General features: G+C 37.2%; 1 protein-coding gene across 1 annotated transcript in view; it reads left to right on the plus strand.

The window, feature by feature from the left end:
* The window catches only part of LOC126483691 (dolichyldiphosphatase 1-like), a 71,558-nt gene extending 70,237 nt beyond the window's left edge, over window positions 1–1,321 (plus strand). Inside the window, exon 6 of the mRNA XM_050106774.1 lies at window positions 66–1,321. Within this exon, the coding sequence (XP_049962731.1) occupies window positions 66–195 (130 nt within the window). The 3' untranslated portion in view covers window positions 196–1,321. The remainder of the gene's footprint in view (window positions 1–65) is intronic.
* The last annotated feature ends 18,480 nt before the right edge of the window (window positions 1,322–19,801 follow it).

Below are 19,801 nucleotides of genomic sequence, written 5' to 3' on the forward strand. Positions count from 1 at the left end.
ATTACATCATAAGTTATCCGTGAATTGTGGTTAATATTTTTTGTTTCTTATTTCCACATTTTTAGGAGAATATCGGAATTTTTGCTTCTGCGAGACACAACACTGATACCAAACGTACTTTGGTTTGAATACAAAAACAGCAGGCAGGAGGCAAGGGCAAGGAGCAGGAAGCTGGTATCCATGAAGTCACAATGACAGCTGCTAGGCATAGGAGGCAGCGGCTTGCACCATGGTGGCTTACTAAGTAGCCTCATTCACTTCTATTGGTTACGGAAAAGATAATGTGGACGGTGCAAGTAAGTATGTGTTACAAAGTTCATTCTCCTGGACACCAGATACTTCAATATGCTGTTGTTATATTACAGACATGGATGAAATTGATAGACAGAGCAGATCATCATGAACAGTGCAGCCTGAAGCAGCAGCTCCATAGCTTTTATAAGTAATAATATTAATTTATTGCGTTAAAATAGACTGTATTTGTGATTGTTGACAGATGCCAGTCATCAGTAATAACATTATTTTAGAACTAATATCTGCCCTTTACATGTAAGATGGTGTCTTTAATGTGTCTTGCCCACAGTGTGTTTACCACAAATTTACCAGAGATTTTTACGAAGTATAAGGTTTATCCAACCTGTATTGAACTAACTGCATTTTTTGGCTCTGAGCACTATGGGACTTAACTTCTGAGGTCATCAGTCTAACTGCATTTTTTGTTGTAACACTCTTACAAGTGACAATGTACAAAACTTTACACAAGTATGTTCCTTTAGCCATGTTGCTGTATAAATTATTGTTGGCCATAACTCTTTCTGTGATGATTTCTACTGTGCATTGGTGCATTGAGTTTGTAATATTGTCCTTTTTTTTCTTTTAAATTGGAGTGATGTATTACAAGTTTTGAATGGTACATATTTTTATACGTGAGAGTGGGACAATATAACCATCTGTAGCATTGTCAAAAAATGTACAAAGTAATGAATAGTGTGTCTAATTTCAAATTCAGAACACTTCCATGTAATAAAAATGTGATCATGGCAGCTTTTATGAATGACTGAATTTTTGTAGTTTATTTTTGTGTTTAAATTTTCCTTTTTTTTAGTGAACAACATGATTATATTTACCATGCAGTGAAACCAAGATTTGTAGACTCCATGTTTATGTTTTCCCATAAAGTTACAGTCTCTATCTCCAAATAGTTTACATTTAGGTTTAATTTTTTGTGTTTAGTATACATTAGCTTCAATTTTTAATAATTTTTTTTCTATGTGAACAATGACTTTTTTACTAAACTACAGTGATTTTTTTTGTAGATATACTCAAAAAAATAATCAGATTAGCATTTACTCAGAAATTTTACATGAATGTGCCATCTGTAAAGTTTTGAAATTATCTGTAAGGAAATTAAAAGACAATTTTAAAATTATGTGTAAATTTACAACAAATGCTCAGTTCGAACACTCGCATTTATCCATTGTTTCAATTAATTACTGATATTTGCAGAAATTAGTGTGTTGTTATACTTAAGTACTTAATTATTATTGGATATTTATTGTAAGTGCTTGATGAAGTTTTTTGACAGTCTGTACAAAACTTATATTTTTGTACATTCATCACCTCTGTGACTGATGAACCACACTTACTACCATAACATACAGCACTAGATATGAATTGTAATTAAAATTAGTTCCACCTTTTTTTCAGTATGTTCAATACTCAGATTCCGACAGTGGCTAACAGTGACAATGTGACTCTTCTACTGATATGCATTTGTACATTATGATGAAATTGTTTTATTTATATTTATATACTCTTTTATGTAATTGTCATATGTAAACCAAAGCTATTTTGTTATGTAAAGGCAGTAGGTGTAATCTTTATTTGTTCATTATGTGTTTGCTGGTAACATAATTCCTAAATGAACTGTCTGTTAATCATTTCTTGGGTGCAAAAAATTGAAACCTGTGGCACAAAAACCTTTGTTTCTTTAGGTCAGCTTGCCAACAATTGATAAATATTCCTCATTTTGCGATGGTATGATGTTGTAATGCACATCAAATTTTTAGCTTAAGAGTTGAAATGTGAAGACATTGTTTTCCCAGAATCTGTTTTACTGTGTATGTATTAAATCACATAAATATAGTGGTGTGAGTTGATGGTATAAGTGAGTGCTTGTCAAGCTGTAAATCCAAAGCGCCAAAGTTCAATCTGTGGCCAGTCTTACTATTTTTCCTCAAAAATAATCATTGTGTAAAAATGTAATGTGGATAGATAAAAGATCTACTCACCAAGCAGCAGCAGAATAAAATACACACAATAGGTATGGAAATGCTTGTTGCTATTCTTGATCCTCGTCGTCATATAAATCATTTAGTGTCTTTTGTGGTATCTGTTTAGCTTTTTTAGCTGAACCATATAAAGGAGATTGAAATAACTTTTCGCTCTTAGGATCTTCCACATGCTCATTGGGCACCTTCTTTATTTAGCCTTGGAGACCCTTTAATTGGATGGATTTGCTTTCAGAGCCTGGAACACAGCTGGTCTCTGTACATACAGATTGTTTATAAGAGGTGCCCGAACTACTTTATATTCCAAAGTATTTGTTGTCATACTGTGACATCAACAAGTTATACATATGGTTTCCAGACAGATTTTTTAATAATGTCTTTCAGCTCTGTCAGTTCAGTTTGAGTTTCACTCAGCTTTTCACAAACATGTCAAGGAGCTTAGCTTGTATATGAGGTGGACTTTCTTCTAAGACAATTGTAACTGCAGTGCTTTGCACCAAGAAAAAAATATGATGAAAGGATGTTCAGAACTGGACAAGTGCATGAAAGACATCATTTCTACCAAGACGCGGGCTGTAGTCCTTGATACAAAGACCACCTGGAGCTTATAAAGTACCGTATCACTTGTGAAACCAAAAAAGTCTGTGGTTGTGAGGCCTTGCAATCTTGGAAAACTCTAATCTTCTCAATGTTGATGTAGAAGAAAAATTAGTGGACGAGTCAAGTCTTCTGAAGCCTCAACAGCTTCATGGGAACACACGAACAGTCAATTATAAAACAATTCAGGCCATCTCTGATTAATAATTTGTGTGTTCAGAGAAAAATTGCATTCCATGCTCTGAATGCAAATTCCATCCATGAGGCTAAATAAAGAAGGTGCCCAATATGGATGTGAAATTCTTCCAAAGAGTGAAAAGTTACTTAAACCTCCCTATCGTGCCTCAGCTAAAAAACTACAAAGACACCACAAAAGACGCTGAATGATTTATATGACGATGGTGGTGGTGAACAAGAATAGTAACATCCATTTCCATCTCTCTTTATGTTTGTTTTCTTCTACCACCACTTAGTGAGTAATTTTTTTATGTATCCGTATTAGGCTTAGGACTTTTCTCATCACTTATCAATTCACTCACCTTTCAAAATGTTTTGCATGAGAATAATACCAAGTCACATCACAATTCGATTGACATGCTCAACTGTAAGTCCACCTCTAATTGCTTGGGTAAGTTAACTTACAATGTGGAGGAAGACAAGGATGTGCCACATTCGATAGAATTACGCCTAGTAAAGCAGTGTGATGTGAAACAGCTGTCCATATTGAAGACAGATTTAATTTTTAATTATGAATGAGGAAGTGTTGCATACTAAAATTATCATTGCCTTCGATATTTGCTAAATATTTTGATGTGTTGGCAGTAAATCATAGTGGCTAGTAAAATTGATGGAGTTTGTGGAATTTTTCCTTAAGCTAGATAAACTGACATTTGGAGAAGGATTCGTGGTTAGTAAGATTTCTGAATTTCAATCAGATGCAATCTTGTGTTGCTAGGAAAAAGTTTCAAAGTGTTAGATGATGATTCCAGGACGAGGGGAGACGCATTAAAGAGCTTAAAAATCTAACTTTTTAGTTCACTTACAAAATTTTTCATCATGATGTGCTTTCCTGTATGTTCATGCCGTTTCCTTAGTTATTTGTCAAAATAATTTTAAGGCTATATTCAGTGATCCTGCCAACATTGTTTAATGTAGATGTGTTGTCTCCACATATTTTGCCTCAAGTAAACAGGTAGAATTGATGGTGATCTGGCGATGAAGTGCAAGCTAGTCACTCATATGACCCTCACGTTTTCGTAAACAAATTCGAGTAAACAATTATTTAAGCCTTTAGCTACTATGGGTGTGCATACACATCCTGCTATGCCATTCCCCTGGTGCTGTGGATGTGTATACACATGCCACTTGGGTTTTCCTGCAGTGTTGTGCATGTCTGAATGCGTCCTGAGCCACCAACGTCACTGCTGCAAATGAGTTACTTCCATATCTTGGTGAATTAAAAAGTATCGAGTATTTATCATACAACATATGTGCCTCATTGTGTGCTGTCATTTGCAAAAAACATCGTTTCGATACCTTGAATAATTTATGAGGTATGGTAATTGTTATGACTACATGATTGATGATGTGCAAGGACGTGAATGTGTGTCGCACATGACTGTCCTTTGGATATAAAAACCCAGTAACTCAAGAACAAAATGAGATAACCTTTTGCTCTCAATTTTAAATAAAATTTTGGTATCTTATTCATATTTTATTTATTGCAGTGTTTGACCTAAAATCAACCGTATGCAAAGCTTACGAATGCTTTTTTTCCTCTCCAAAACCTTTCAAATTTCACGCAATGTTTTACTTAATTTGATGCAGCACAGTAACTGTGGCATATAATGGAAAGAAATTTAGTCCTTTATCAGGTGACGATACCAGACTTAAAATGTGCAAAAATAAATTTTTTTCACGTAATAGTTTTCTTTAAAATGTATTATAAGTATCTCATAGCAGCTGCCAAGTCCACTTGGACAACGGGGCATGTCACTCCTGACCATCTATCGGATATAAAACCCAATGACTCGAGAACAGAATGAGATATCGTTTTGCTCTAAATTTTAAATAAAATGTTGATATCTTATCTACATTTCATTCAATGCAATGTGTGAGCTAAAATAAACCATACACAAAGTTTACGCAATGCGTTTTCACCTTTGCTACCTCTTTAAAATTTTGTGCAGTGTTTTACTTAATTTGATGCAGCACAGTAAGAATGAAAGCTAACAGAAAGAAATTCCATTCTTTATCGAGTGATGAAGTTATCAGATGTGCAAAAATCAATATTTTTCAGCTAATATTAGTTTTTGAAATATCAGTTGATAAGTATTTACTATCAGCCAGAACACCATTTCTTGCCACAGGCAGTAGCATTTGGTGAACGGTACAGCCATAACAAAAGCCGCCTCAGCACAGAATGCAAAGAGCATGTCTGTAACAGTGAAAGGGTTAAACTTTCTCAGATGGAACTATAATTGTCATGCTTTTGCCTTATGCCAGTTGTGCCATTAACATATTAGTGCATTGCACTCTGGAATCAACACGACAGTAACAGTTATTTCTACTTTTTTCCAGGTAATTTTTTCTTAGACATCTTTCTTACCTCACACTTTTTACCTGAAGAAACATTTCTTCTTCTTCTTCTTCTTCTTCTTCCTTGCCTTGTCATATTTGACTACACAGTTGGCGTTGCTATATGGGTTAAAGCAATGTTAGTGACAGTGGGTGAGTGGAATTCATGGACCCCATCTGTCTTTGTCTAAAGCACATGTTCAAATGTGAGAATGTTTTCAAAATATTTGCACATCATGTATCCAGGCTGGTCAGCACATTGAATGTCACTGTAAATTTGCGGGGTTGGCGTGCCTCCGTGAATCTCAGCAGTGGTACGTGAATGCACTCAGCTATCTGGGCAGGTCTCATGTGTTTACACCCTGTTGTGAGGAAAAAGACAGTGTTTAACTTCCGAGGAAAAGGAAATAATTTTCCTGGATTTTATTCTCCAAACACAGAGCTTCATCTATAAGTTTTGGAACTGCTGCTGATAGTTCTAAAGTGTAAACCTTTTCAACTGGAAATGTTAGTCATAGATATTTGTGACCTGTCATGTTATGGCTGAATGGATCTTATTAGTAAACCCAGCATTTCATATGTCTCTGTGAAGGACATTTGTAGGGGTGTAGTGGCCTTGATTTGTTGCACACAGTGGCTCTTTGCTCAATGTCACAGTCAGCCACTGTGTGCCCCCCCCCCCCCCCCCAAATCCCCATCCTACTGACAGATACCTGTGCAGAAGGGGGATGAAACATTGGGATTATCTAGAAAATCCATTGTATCATGGCACAGTAGGATTATAAAATGTTAATGATTGAATGAGGGGCAGAAGAAAACGATAACCCACCAGAGTGTCATTTTGAGCTACTTCCAGTTTATAGGCTAGATAAATTCAAGTGTAAGTACACAAATAAGACAAAACAATTTACCTAGCAGACAGCTCTTTCTGGTGGTATAAACAGAGCTACTTTTTACCAGCATGTGGTGCATTCATAAAAACAGTGTGTACTGTGAACAGACTAATCATTTGCTATGTTGAGGGTTAGCAGTTTCTTCTGTTGATCGCTTCAGTTCCTATTGACAAATATGTTGTAGAATTGCTGACTTGCGACTATCTGTGTAACCAAATTACTAAATGCATGTCGGAAATCCCAAAGGTTTGGGGCTCAATCTTGATTTCGACCTATGACTTTTGAATCATATGTAGCTTATTTCACTTCAGGCAATGATTTGTACACACAAAAAAAGGCAAAGTGTGCTGGGGCTGGAGCCCATGTGTGACAGTAGATCCCCTGACAGCTGGCTGAGTGTGTAAGTTCAGAGGTTAGTGGAAGACAATGATATACCACCTGTAATAGGTGGGGTTCGAAGATGATGATAATTTTAATTCTGTAATGTTGCATATGTATCATAGAAAATTGCTAAAATATAATTACTGTAAATTAGAAGTAAATTCACCAGGGATGGAACTATCAACACTGGAGCTGGAGGTTTGGGAATCTAATTGAAACATAGATGTGGTATAAATAATGTTGAATTTATAATTTTTATTTAAATTTAATAATCTCTTGAGGAATTAAGGCTATTAGAAATTTCTATGTTAAAATGAATATTTCAAATTATATTGGAGTTTGCAGACATATATGTAAGGACAGAGTTTCAGCTTTGTTACTCATATTTTCCATTATGCACAGTACTTCCACTAGGAAGAGTGCATGTTACATGCCATACATAAATATGTGCAAATGTAAGTATAAATCACTCAGGATACAGAGAAATGAAGATTCAGTTTATGAAGAGCATGTTTTATTTTAAAATGATTTAAGTTTTCATTTCTACAATATGGAGAAAGTAACTTCCTATGTCACATTTTTTTATGCTCTCTACAACAGAGGTCTACACTAAACAGCCACTGTAGTAACTTGCACCTTTCTTACCGTATGAACTGCAAGTTTTCCTTACATCTTTTCTTGCCAAACTAATTGCAAGTTTTCCTTGTTCCACTAGTGTTCGCATAATGTAGATTGGTTTGTGGTTTTAAGACCATTTGATTTTCTGTTCGTAAATAATCATAGCAAATGCAAACTTTTTTGAAATAACATTAGAGTTTATACATGAGAGAGAGAGAGAGAGAGAGAATTAAACTATTATTATATTTACAATACCTTGATGTTATGTAAAACAGACATTCTGGTCTTAGTTATCTAGATGTATATATCATGCTAAATACTCAGTTTCAATTTTTTTTTAAACTGAATGAAGTGGCATAGACTTGCTTTTTGGTACAACATGGCTCAAATCTCCAGGCTACACATTGGGTCTTCCTAATCATTTAAGGCAAATGCTGGTATGTTTCCTTTAAAAGCAATGTGACCCCCTTTTGTAGCCCGTCCTTATCCATAACAAGCTTGTGCTCAGTCTCCAGTGATCTCATTTTCACAAAGGCATTAAATGCAAATCTACATTCCTTCATGTAAAAAAATGGTGCAACTATATAATGATTTTATTCTTTCAGTTGTTGAATTACTTCATCATTTGGCACACCTGTCTTAGTCTTTATCAGTGTGTCAGTGTGTTCTTCTCCATGGTCGTTTTAGGTCCACCAAACTTCAGGTTAAATTGTCCATGGCTATTGTCATCGTTAACAAGAGTAGGAGAATTGTTAACAGTTATTCTTGCTGCACTATAAATTCCACCACCATATGTCAGATAATTAAACGTACCTATTGAAGTGTTGGCAGAAGAGCCAACACCGTGTTGCTAGAGGAGGCCGAAATGCACGCTTTTAAGCTCACGCAGGCTGGCGTGAGGTCTGGAACAGGTCAGAGAAATAAGACTAGCAAAACAGGAGGTAACTGGTAGAATACTTAACTTTAATCCATAATTGGAGAACATCGGTCTGATGGTACGGGCATCACAAGTCAAATATCTATTGATAATGGCGCCTTGCTAGGTCGTAGCAAATGACGTAGCTGAAGGCTATGCTAACTATCGTCTCGGCAAATGAGAGCGTATTTGTTAGTGTAGCATTGCTAGCAAAGTCTGCTGTACAACTGGGGCGAATGCTAGGACGTCTCACTAGACCTGCCATGTGGTGGCGCTCGGTCTGCAATCACTGACAGTGGCGACACGCGGGTCCGGCGTATACTAATGGACCGCGGCCGATTTAAAGGCTACCACCTAGCAAGTGTGGTGTCTGACGGTGACACCACACAGTTTGATGCATTGTTCATGTTAAGATGAATCTGTTTCCCTCCCAGAAAGGTTTGCTAGCTGCTTTTATTTTGTACAAAAAAACTGTTTTGCATCTTTTTAAAAAATCTCGTACATTATTTTACATTAGGAGCCATATGCAAGTTCTTGGTGACACACAGTTGCTGTATCCTGAATTTAGATAAAAAAATGATTTTGATAGCAGTTGAGTTGCAATTAGTGACAGCAGCAAAGGGTTTTTCGGGGAAGTAACATCTCCATTTGGGCTCCTTTTACAGCACACATACAGGAAAAGTGTAAAGAACTGACATGTTTCGTGGATTACCCTGTATTCCATTCAAAAAATGACTTAGTTCTTTTTTGAACATGAAATTTTAATTTAGTTGCTTCAAAAAAGTCTTGCGAAAGATGATATTCTATTGAATATAACAATAGTAACCTGAATTTCATTGATTTACATATCTCAGCTAATTGAAGCCAGCTTAAAAGGAGAGTAGCTCCTGAGTCGATATCTTCACAATCAGGTGTTTCCCCCCTCCCTCCCACTACAAGTTTAATTATTCATTTAACACCAGTAAACATTATTAGCTTCATAAAGACTGTCTTTCGTGTGTCAATAAGTGTATATTACTGAGTTACTGTAGAGCCCTTACATGTCAAAATTTGAAAAGTAATGTGTATGTGTAATATTACTTCAGTTTCACTAGTCATATGAATGCATATAGTATTGGAGCAAGGCAACAGTATCAGAATGAACCAACATCAAAAGTATTCGAACACAAATGCAGTTCATAGAGCAGTGGAGATTGCTTCAATTATTGAACAGAAACATCAAACGAAGGGCACCATCTGTTCTGATGCTGAATAATTGAAATTCAAGCACGAAATGTGAACTTAACAAGTCTGAAGTTGAGAACATGTGATACATACTTGAGATGCAGAGAAATATGGTTGTTAGACAACAGTACTGATTAATGCGCTTCATATTTTGGAGGACTTTCTGATATTTGCCATTTCTTCTTTCATACATTTTCTTAGTTGTTTAACAGTGGAAAGTCCAGGTTGGAATATCAGCAATTATGAAAAGGATAGATTGCTACTCACCATAAAGATGACATGTTGAACTGCAGACAATCACAACCAAAAGACTGTTACTGAGTGTCCCTGTTTCTTTTTCTTAGTTACTAAGTTCTAAGAATTGTCATTTTTGTCTTTTACTCTGTTGATACAGGAGTGTTTCAATGCCAGTTGTGTTATCCAGTCTTACGTTGCTGTTATTCAATGATAAAAGAGGTGACACATTAATGAACTAATCTTCATGTTTTTTTTCCACATACTTTTGTTAGTAATCAGATCATGTTTGTTGTTATACTTCAGGTCTGATAAATAACTACATAATAATGTAAGGGGTGCTCTACTTATTTCACCTTGACAGACATTAACAGTAAAAATGATACAACAAAGTAATACAACTACTGAGTGAGGTGGTGCATTGGTTAGCACACTGGACTCCCATTCGGGAGGATGACAGTTCAAATCGGCCATCCTGATTTAGGTTTTCCCTAAAATCGCTTCTGGCAAATTCCGGGATGGTTCCTTCAAAAGGGCATGGCCGACTTCATTCCCCATCCTTCCCTAACCTGATGGGACTGATGACCTCACTGTTTGGTCCCCCTCCCCCAAATCAACCAACCAGCCAATGATACAACACTCTGTGTTCCATTTCACACAGCAATATAAGAGTTAGGTGGGGGTGAGTCATAGGCTATATAGCTGAAGTTGACTGATAAGCAGAACATTAAATGCTTTCAGTGGAATAGTAAATGTTATATATGTTTAAGAGCAATTAATAAATATAAAATTAGACCTCATGTCCTTTATGCCAGCCATTGCTTTCAGTTTACAATAACGTTATTTACATGGACTATCTCAAAAATTTTATGGTGGTGTGGACTGCACTTAGAAGCCCAGTGAAGGAAGATAGTGAATTTAATTAGGACCAATTGAAAGCTATAGATACTGAAATTTGAGCTTTCAGGAATAAGTTGAAAGGGTACCATTATTTGCAGGGGAACTGCATTATGTATAGCAGAGAATTTTTAGAGACCAATTCATCAGAGGGATACTGTAACACAGTCATTGAAAAATAATCATTGCATATTCATAGCTTTGACTGGTAAGAGACTAAGCATTTACATTGTAGATGAACCATATTTCATTTCTGTTCTACAGGGCTGGTTTGTAAATTTTTGTCTTAAAAGAGAAACTGTTTCAAATTTTAAGTCAAATAAGAGATAACTGTAGGAATACTGCCTACTTGACAGTAAATTTGAAGCTGTACCTCCTTGGATCTGCAAGTTTTGTGTGAATACCACTGTTCTTTGTACGAGCTGCATTAGCAAGCTGAAACAGAAAACACTGCATAGTGGGTGGCTGTAATAAATACTGTGGGATGGGCTGAAATGTTATCAACATGGTGAGCGACTGACTGAAGGATCATTGCTGTTATTGCCCATGGAAATAATATAAATGTAGTTTTGTATGTAATGTATATTACGCTCTTTGATGTGACTTGACTGGAGATTAATGTAGATACGAGCTGCAATAGCAAGCTGAAACAGAAAACACTGCATAGTGGGTGGCTGTAAGTAATATCGTGGGATGGGCTGAAATGTTATTAGCATGGTGAGCGAGTGACTGAAGGATCATTGCTGTTATTGCCCATGGAGATAATGTAAACGTAGTTTTGTATGTAATGTATATTACACTCTTTGATGTGACTTGACTGGAGATTAATGTAGACTGAATACTGAGGAGGACTGTAATTATGTCATTGCTGTTAAATTACCTCTCTACTGTTACATTTTTCACAAATGTATTAAATTTCAGCTGTACGTTGCTGAATACATGTCTTATTCATTCTTGAATATCTCACCAAAGATGCCAGTTAAGTGTGCTGATAACACAATTAATTCCCAGTGTTTTCTATCATCCTGTTTTTCCACACATTATAACTTTATGTAATTTTGAAGAAATAAAATATGTATTACATCAAGTATGCACTAACAACTATTCAGTGAAGAGTGATTTGATAGGGAAAATATAGATAAAACTTGAGCCTGCCCTTTCAGTATTAACAAGTCCTTCCTTTTGAATTAATAAGAAAATTAAAGAAAACAGATGTGACGAACAAAAACATTCAGTAGAAAGTATTCTTGCCATATTGCGCTCTCTCTCTCTCTCTCTCTCTGTCTCTGTCTCTGTCTCTTGCTCCATCCTTCCCTCCCTCTTTTTACATAGTATCAGTGACATATTCATAAATGGAAAGAATGTGTGTGTGTGTGTGTGTGTGTGTGTGTGTGTGTGTGTGTGTGTGTGTGTGAGAGAGAGAGAGAGAGAGAGAGAGAGAAGAGAAAAGAGGGGGGGGGGGGGGACTAGCTTAAGCATAGGTTCAGCTGAATTTGTATTAAGGTTGTACTTACAGTATTTTTAGACACATATTCAGTTTGTGCCACGTGATGATTAAGAATGTATTTGTATGCTGAAAAGTAGACATAGTTTTTCTTTCTATAAAACTTTTTCATTCTTAGGCAATGATGAAGGTTAAAACCTCATAACAGAATAAATCAATTTTTTGCATCCAAGTTAATGACAAACAGCAAAGATTTTATACAAATAGTTAATGAACTATTTTTAAAGATTGTATATACTTGAAAATGTGCATTTATCTGTATATATTTTAGCAAGTATATCACATAGCTTTGACACCAAATTTTGTGCATAGTTAAAATACCAAAGACTTCCCTCTATTGGAAAAGAAGCGCACAACGTGTTTAACTTACAGAAAAATATTAATTCCTTATTAGATCATAGCTGTAGATGGCTTGAATTGTTTTGTATAAACTGTAGTGTATTCTCGTATCCTTTACCTATAATGGGTTCGATAATACAATGCCAAAAATTTCACTATTAAATATTTCTTCCCTTTCTCATTCAGCTGTAAAAGAAAAATTTGTGTGTTCTAATGTTGTTGTCTCTAAAATGGTTGTGTAATGTTGAATTAAACATGATTTTTTTGAAATACAGTTTGGAAATTAAATTCGCAAATGAAAACTAGAAATATAGCAAAACGTGGAAGAAATTTTTAACAAATATTCGGATATAATCTAAAGTACTTCCTATTTATGGTAGTTAGCTAGTCTTCAGCCAACAAAGCAGTCTTATCACCTGTTTTACTGAATAAGGGACCCAGACTTCAATGGAATTCGTGGAATACCACAAGGACTTACCGAGCATATGTTTTTTAAAGCCAACTTTTAACATTGTTGTACTTAACACAGATGAGTCCAAGCAGGAGGCGACAGTAGTTGCTTGGTGGTATTCCCAGAATATATCCACAAAATGTGCTTGTTTCACTCTTATCCATTTTTTTTTCCCCCCACAGATGTAACCTTTGGGACAACCATGGACATGATATTTAATTATAGGCTTAAAAACTCATCACCACTCAAGTCAACTCTGTACATTTTTAAGTTTTTTGCCACTTATTATAAAAACAGTGGCCTAGAATGTAAAGGCTCTCATTCTTTGTTGCATTGATAATGGAAAGAGATGCTATAACGAAGTGCGTGAACAAGTAGTAATTGAGGGAAAGAAGATGGTGAACACAGCACTTAAGGATGTCTATGGTAAAACCTTATAGTCCCTTCTTATCAGTCCACTTTTGATAAAGAGTGGCAGTCAAAAGTGTTTGTGGGTGGCAGAAAGTGAGTCAGTAAAATAGCACTATAACTGACCTAGTTAGGTGGCTCAGACATTTTAACTGGGACAAGTCTCAAGTCTGTTATTCTCCCCCCACCTTGTCCATTGATATAGGGCTCTGTCATTAATGACCATGGCATTGGCAAGGTGTTTAACCTCCAACATCTTTCAACCCATGAGATGATAGAAATTCTTCACGATGTTCATCTGTTCTGGTTTGAGCCTTACTCTTTTTTTGCACACACACCTCTCCCCTCTTGCCGGAATGACAGCCAAACACTGAATGATGCAGAAGTCATGGTATGCAAAAATTTTCACAGTGTGTGTTGTGCATACTGTTCATGAGTAGGTGTCTTTGCAGTTAACAGAAGACAAACTCTGTTTAACATGCAACAACTGACAATACCCCATTTTTTAAAATTCTCTGGGTTAGAATTCTTCCCCATGTACAAGGATGGGGCAGGAAATTAGCTGTTGCCGTGTTTAAGGAACCATGAGGATTTAAAAATTTCAATCACACTCCATTTTTTTAAAAAAAAAGAGTAAAAAGTCATTTGACAGTATATTATTAATTTTATCTTTTGTGCTATCTAGATTTCAGCTTTTATTCCATTATCACGTACAAGGCTAAAAGTTGTTAGACCATTATTTTATCATGTCTGTTAAAGTAATCTCTTAAAAGACATGACTTATTACTGGTCTAACAACTTTTAGCATTGTACTTGATAATGGCATAAAAACCGAAATCTGTACAAAGATAAATTTAATAATACATAGTCAAGTGGTGGTTTAACTCTTTTTAGAAAGTATTGCATGACTGGCTCAAAGTCATCAAAAACTTTCTACTCCATCCGAGCATGCAGAAAGAGTTGCCCTAGATAGGTGAAATATGGAAGGTGTGTTTGCACTTCTGAAAGATAATGATTCATACTTGTTGATTAAGAGTGCCATACTGTGACCTGAAAGCAATTTGCTATCAGTATGTGATAGACACTGTGTGCTCATTAGCTATTGTCTGGATTTGACATTGTGACAGTGGGTGTCAAACATGCCTGTAAGGAGATAGAGGAGATAATGTTATTAGCTTAGGGAGATAGAATGATGCAATGTAATAGGGCTACAGGGAGGTGTATCTTCTTTCTGCTCTATTGCAGAAAGATTTGGCACTGATGCAACCTTAGTGCATCATTATTGGCAACAGTGATCCTGAGAGAAGAGTGGGTTCTGTATGCACATTGGTAAGTAGTGAATTTGAAGACCACCATATTTGTCCTGTAACTGTGGTGCATAATACTACCTTCCATAGCAGCTGTAGATCTTCTGTTGGTACAAGAATGACAATGCAGACCGTAACCAATAAATTACTTAAGGGACAACACCAATCCAGATGCTCTGTAGCGTTCATGCCACCAAAAATGAATTAATTTTGTCTACAACTTCAATCATATTAAGCTAGGGCTAATTGGAGGTGCAGTCGATATTTGTTGTGTTCTCAGATGAGAGCTGTTTCTGTCCTGATCCTAATGGTGAGTGTGTGTCGGAAAGGAGGTGGCCAGGTGAGTATTTGGAATCAAGCTGTCTGTGGCATAGGTACACAGGACGTATGATCTGTGAGTGATTTCATAAGGCAGTAGGAGCACTCTTGTCATTATTCAAAGAAATTTGACACCAAGTTTGTATGGCAGACTATTTACTGAATCGGTTTTGCTGCAGTTCATTTGCAGTAACATGTTCGAAAAAGTGTGAACTAGTTTGTCTTGGCTTGTGAGATCACCAGACCTGGGACATTCAGGGATGACAAATGCTATGTCCTCCAGTACGAGCACCAGCCATTGTTGATTTGGCTGTCCAAGTGCAACAATCATGGAACAGCATTCCACCATTACTGTTGTAGCTCGCAAATGACTGTCTGTAAGCCTTCATACGAGCCCTAAGCTCTATAATCTTATCTTCATGGTCCTCCCACCCGAAATGTGTGCTGGTGGTGGTAGAATTGCTCTGCAGTCAGCCTCAAATGCTGGTTCTCTAAATTTTCTCAGTAGTGCTCCTCAAAAAGAATGTCACCTTTCCTCCATTGATTCCCATTTGAGTTCCCGAACCATTTCTATAATACTTGTGTGTTGTTTGAACATACTGGTAACAAATCTAGCAGTCTGCCTGACCTGGTACAGAGCACAAACACTCAAGCAGTACCCAAGAATAGGTCGCACAAGTGTCCCACATGCAGTCACCTTTACTGATGAACCACACTTTCTTATAATCCTCCCAATAAAACAAAGTTGACCATTCCCACTTCCCTACCACAGTCCTCACATGCTCATTCCATTTCATATAACTTTGTAATGTTACACCTAGCTATTTAAATGGCTTGACTGCGTCAAGCAGGAAATTACAAAGGTTCTATCTGAACAGCACAAGTTTGTTTCCCCTTTACATCTGCATTAACTTACATTTTTCTACATTTAGAGCTAAGTGCCATTCATCACACCAACTAGAAAGTCGTCTTGTCTCCTACTACATCAATCAACATCAACACCTTACCGTATACCGTGGCATCATCTGCAAACAACTGCAGATTGTTGCCAAATCCTTTATGTATATAGCGAATAACAGCAGTCCTATCACACTTGCCTGGGGCACTCCTGATGATACCCTTGTCTCTGATGAACACTCCTCGTCGAGGACAAGATACTGCATTTTATAACTTAAAAAGTCTTTGAGGCACTCATGTATCTATGAACCTTTTCCGTATGCCTCATACCTTTGTTAACAGCTTGCAGTGGGGCACTGTGTCAGATGCTTTCCGGAAATCTAGAAACGTGGAATCTTCCTGTTGCCCTTCGTCCATAGTTTGCAGTATATTGTGTGAGGAAAGACTAAGCTGAGATTTGCACGAGCGATGCTTTCTAAAACTGTGCTGATTTGTGGACATTAGCCTCAGTCTCAAGATAGTTTATTATATTCAAACTGAGAATATGGTCAAGGATTCTGCAGCAAAATGAAGTTATTGATATTGGTCTAATTTTGGAGGTCTGTTCTTTAACCCTTCTTACATACAGGAGTAATCTGCACTTTCTCCCAGTTGCTTGGAACTTTGTGCTGGGTGGGAGATTCATGATAAATGCGAGCTAGGTGAGGGGGCAATGCCATAGAGCAATTTTACAGGTCCAGTCTTGTACCTTTCTTATACACAGGAGTAACCCAGCACTTTTTCCCAGTCACTTGGAACTTAGTGCTGGGTGAGAGATTTGTGATAAGGGCCTATGCCATAGAGTACTCTTAGTAAAAACCGAACTGGGATCCCATCCAGATCTGGTGACTTATTTGCTTTCAAATCTTTCAGTTGTTTCTCTACACCAGGGATGCTTATTACTATGTCATCCATACAGGAATCCGTCTGATGGTCAAATGACAGTATGTCTGTACGATTCTCTTGTGTGAATGATTTCTTGAACAAGAAATTTAAAACTTCGGGTTTTGTTTTGCTATCTTCGACTGCCACACCAGACTGGTCAATAATTGACTGGACGGAGGACAGAAGACTTGCTTAGCGATTTTACATAGGACCAGAATTTTCTTCGGTTTTCTGCCAGAGCTTTTGCTAAGGTATGACAATGGTGGTAGTTGTATGCACATAGATCTTTTCACACATACATGAAACTCCAATAACCTTAACTTATCATCATTTGTGCATTCTGTTTTGAACTGAGAGTACTTCTGCTTCCTGGGAAATTTCTGAATTTCCTTATTAAACAATGGTGGGTCTTTTCCATCCTTAATCCACTTACTAGGTGCATAACTCTCCAGACCACGATTTACAATCTGCTTAAACTTTGCCCATAATTCTTCTGTGTCCGTCTTGCTGGAACTAAGTGATGTTGGTTTTCCCCCTAGTTGAGATACTGACAACTGCCTATCTTGTCTTTCTAGCAGAAAGACTCTCGTAGCATTCATGACTGAATTATTAATTTTTGTAACCATAGTTTCTGTAACAACATTGTGATCACTGATCCCTGTTTCTATACTGATGTTGTCAATAAGGTCCGGCCTATTTGTAGCTACAAGGGCTAGGATACTTCCATTGCATGTGGGCTGCTGAGCTAGCTGCTAAAGACAGTTTTCAGAAAATTTGTTCAGAAGTACTTTTCGTTTCCAATTACCAGGTGTACCGGTATGAAATGAGTGTTTCTTTGTGAAAATGAAACACTAATTTTGAATTGAAAAGTAAAAACATTTTATTCAAAGTACTGACCATTGCTTTCTATAAATGTTGACCACTTTTCTGGCAATTTGTGGACACCACACCAATAGAAATGTTTGTGTTTTGAAGCAAACCAGTCGAACACACAATTTTCGACTTCTTCATAGGAATCGAAGTGTTCCTCAGCCAATGCGTGTCCCATTGATGAAAACAAATGGTGGTCGGAGGGGGCCAAGTCTGGTGAATACGGCGGGTGGGGTAGCTGCTCCCAGCCAAGAGTTTTGATTGTGTCCTGAACCAGTTTTGCTTTGTGTGCAGGTGCATTGTCATGTAAAAAAATTAACTTTGCCATGTCTTCTGGCCCATTCTGGTCTTTTTTTGATCAATGCATAGTTCAAATTGATCATTTGTTGTCTGTAGCGATTAGTATTCACAGTTTCACTGGGTTTTAGAAGCTCATGATACGCCACACCTTTCTGATCACACCAAACACAGAGCATTGTCTTCTTGCTGAATCGATCTGGTTTTGCAGTCAATGTTGATGGTTGTCCTGGATTAACCCATGATTTTGCCCGTTAAGGATTCTTAAAATAAATCCATTTCTCATCACCAGTAACAATTCGATACAAAATTGATTTTCTTTCATGTCTTTGAAGCAAAATTTGACAAATGGTTTTTCGGTTTTCCATCTGTCTTTCATTCAATTCATGTGGCACCCATTTTCCTCATTTTTGGATCTTTCCCATAGCTTTCAAATGGTCAGAAATTGTTTGTTGTGCAACATTTAGCATTGCTGCCATTTGCTTCTGACTCAAAGTATCATCTTCATCCAATATTGCTTGCAATTTGGCATCTTCTAACTTTTTTGGTGGTCTTCCACATTCTTCATTTCTTACATCAAAATCATTATTTCTGAACTGTTGAAACCATCTTTTGCATGTTGCTTCTGATAGAGCATGATCACCATATGCCTTGACAAGCATTCGATGCGACTCTGCAGCACTTTTTTTTCAAATGTAAACAAAAAATTTATGCTTTCCGCAAATCATCACTTTCTGGTACAAAATTCGACATTGTTAACACGATGAAAGCATATGATGTTGTTTGTTCCATGACTCGATGTATACTAAATATCTTTGACAGATGTCATACCAACCAAACAAAAAAAATTAAGGCTCGTTCACAACAAATGTCCCCTATCGACACATTTGTTCTTAATGCTCATTTCATACCGGTACACCTGCTAGTATTGCATGATCTGGGTAACTGCACACTACTGACCATAGACTTTCTTTGAATGACTAAAACTGTCACAGTGGAATTAGGTGGCCAGTGAAAACATCCAACAATTAACTTGGTATCACCTACACCTGTTATACGCAACCAGATAACTTCACTGTCACACTCAACTTCAACCTCAATAGAGACAATATTTTTGTCAACTGCAATGAACACTCCCTCTCCTGTGGCCTCTAATCTGTTTTTCTGATATACGTTCCATGACTCATTAAATATCTGAGAGCTTTCCACTTTGGGTTCCAGCCAGCTCTCAGTCTCAAGAATAATATGAGTGTGGGAACGTTCCTGGAGAGCAGTAAATTTGGGAATTTTGCTACAAACACTCCGATAATTTACTGATAAAATTTTGAGAGTCAAAGTGTTTTTACTCTGAATGTGGTCTACTTTTCCTTGCTGCATATCGACTGGTGAATGTTCATCAGAGTACCTCAAACTACTATCTAGCCTAAAAGCCTTGATGTTCACTCCACAAGTACTCTGCTAGCCGAATAGCTGCCTCCTTTGTGAACTGCATCCTGGGCCTATTAAGGGGAGTCTACAAATCCCCATCTGATAATGCAGGTCTAGAAATCTGCAGAAAAAACCGTCACTGAGTTGATGAAGCCTTTGGTTGAGACCCTCCACTTGACTCCAGACCAGTGGACCCCAATCAACTCTGGGAAAAATGCTGCAAGATGGAAGCTCTGCTTGCACCTCTCGCACTAGGTCAGCAGTCTTCACCACCTCCATCAACTGTGTGTATAAACTGAGGATGGCCTCAGAACCCATGCGACAGATGCCATTTGCCAGTGTGAGCCACATCTTGCAGACAACTGCACCTTGCTTGCTCGATAACCCAGGCACGTCTGCCTCCACATCCCAGATGAGGCCCTCTGGCAGA

This window comes from Schistocerca serialis, chromosome 6 (genome assembly GCF_023864345.2).
Source record: "Schistocerca serialis cubense isolate TAMUIC-IGC-003099 chromosome 6, iqSchSeri2.2, whole genome shotgun sequence".
In the NCBI taxonomy this organism is placed as follows: domain Eukaryota; kingdom Metazoa; phylum Arthropoda; class Insecta; order Orthoptera; family Acrididae; genus Schistocerca; species Schistocerca serialis.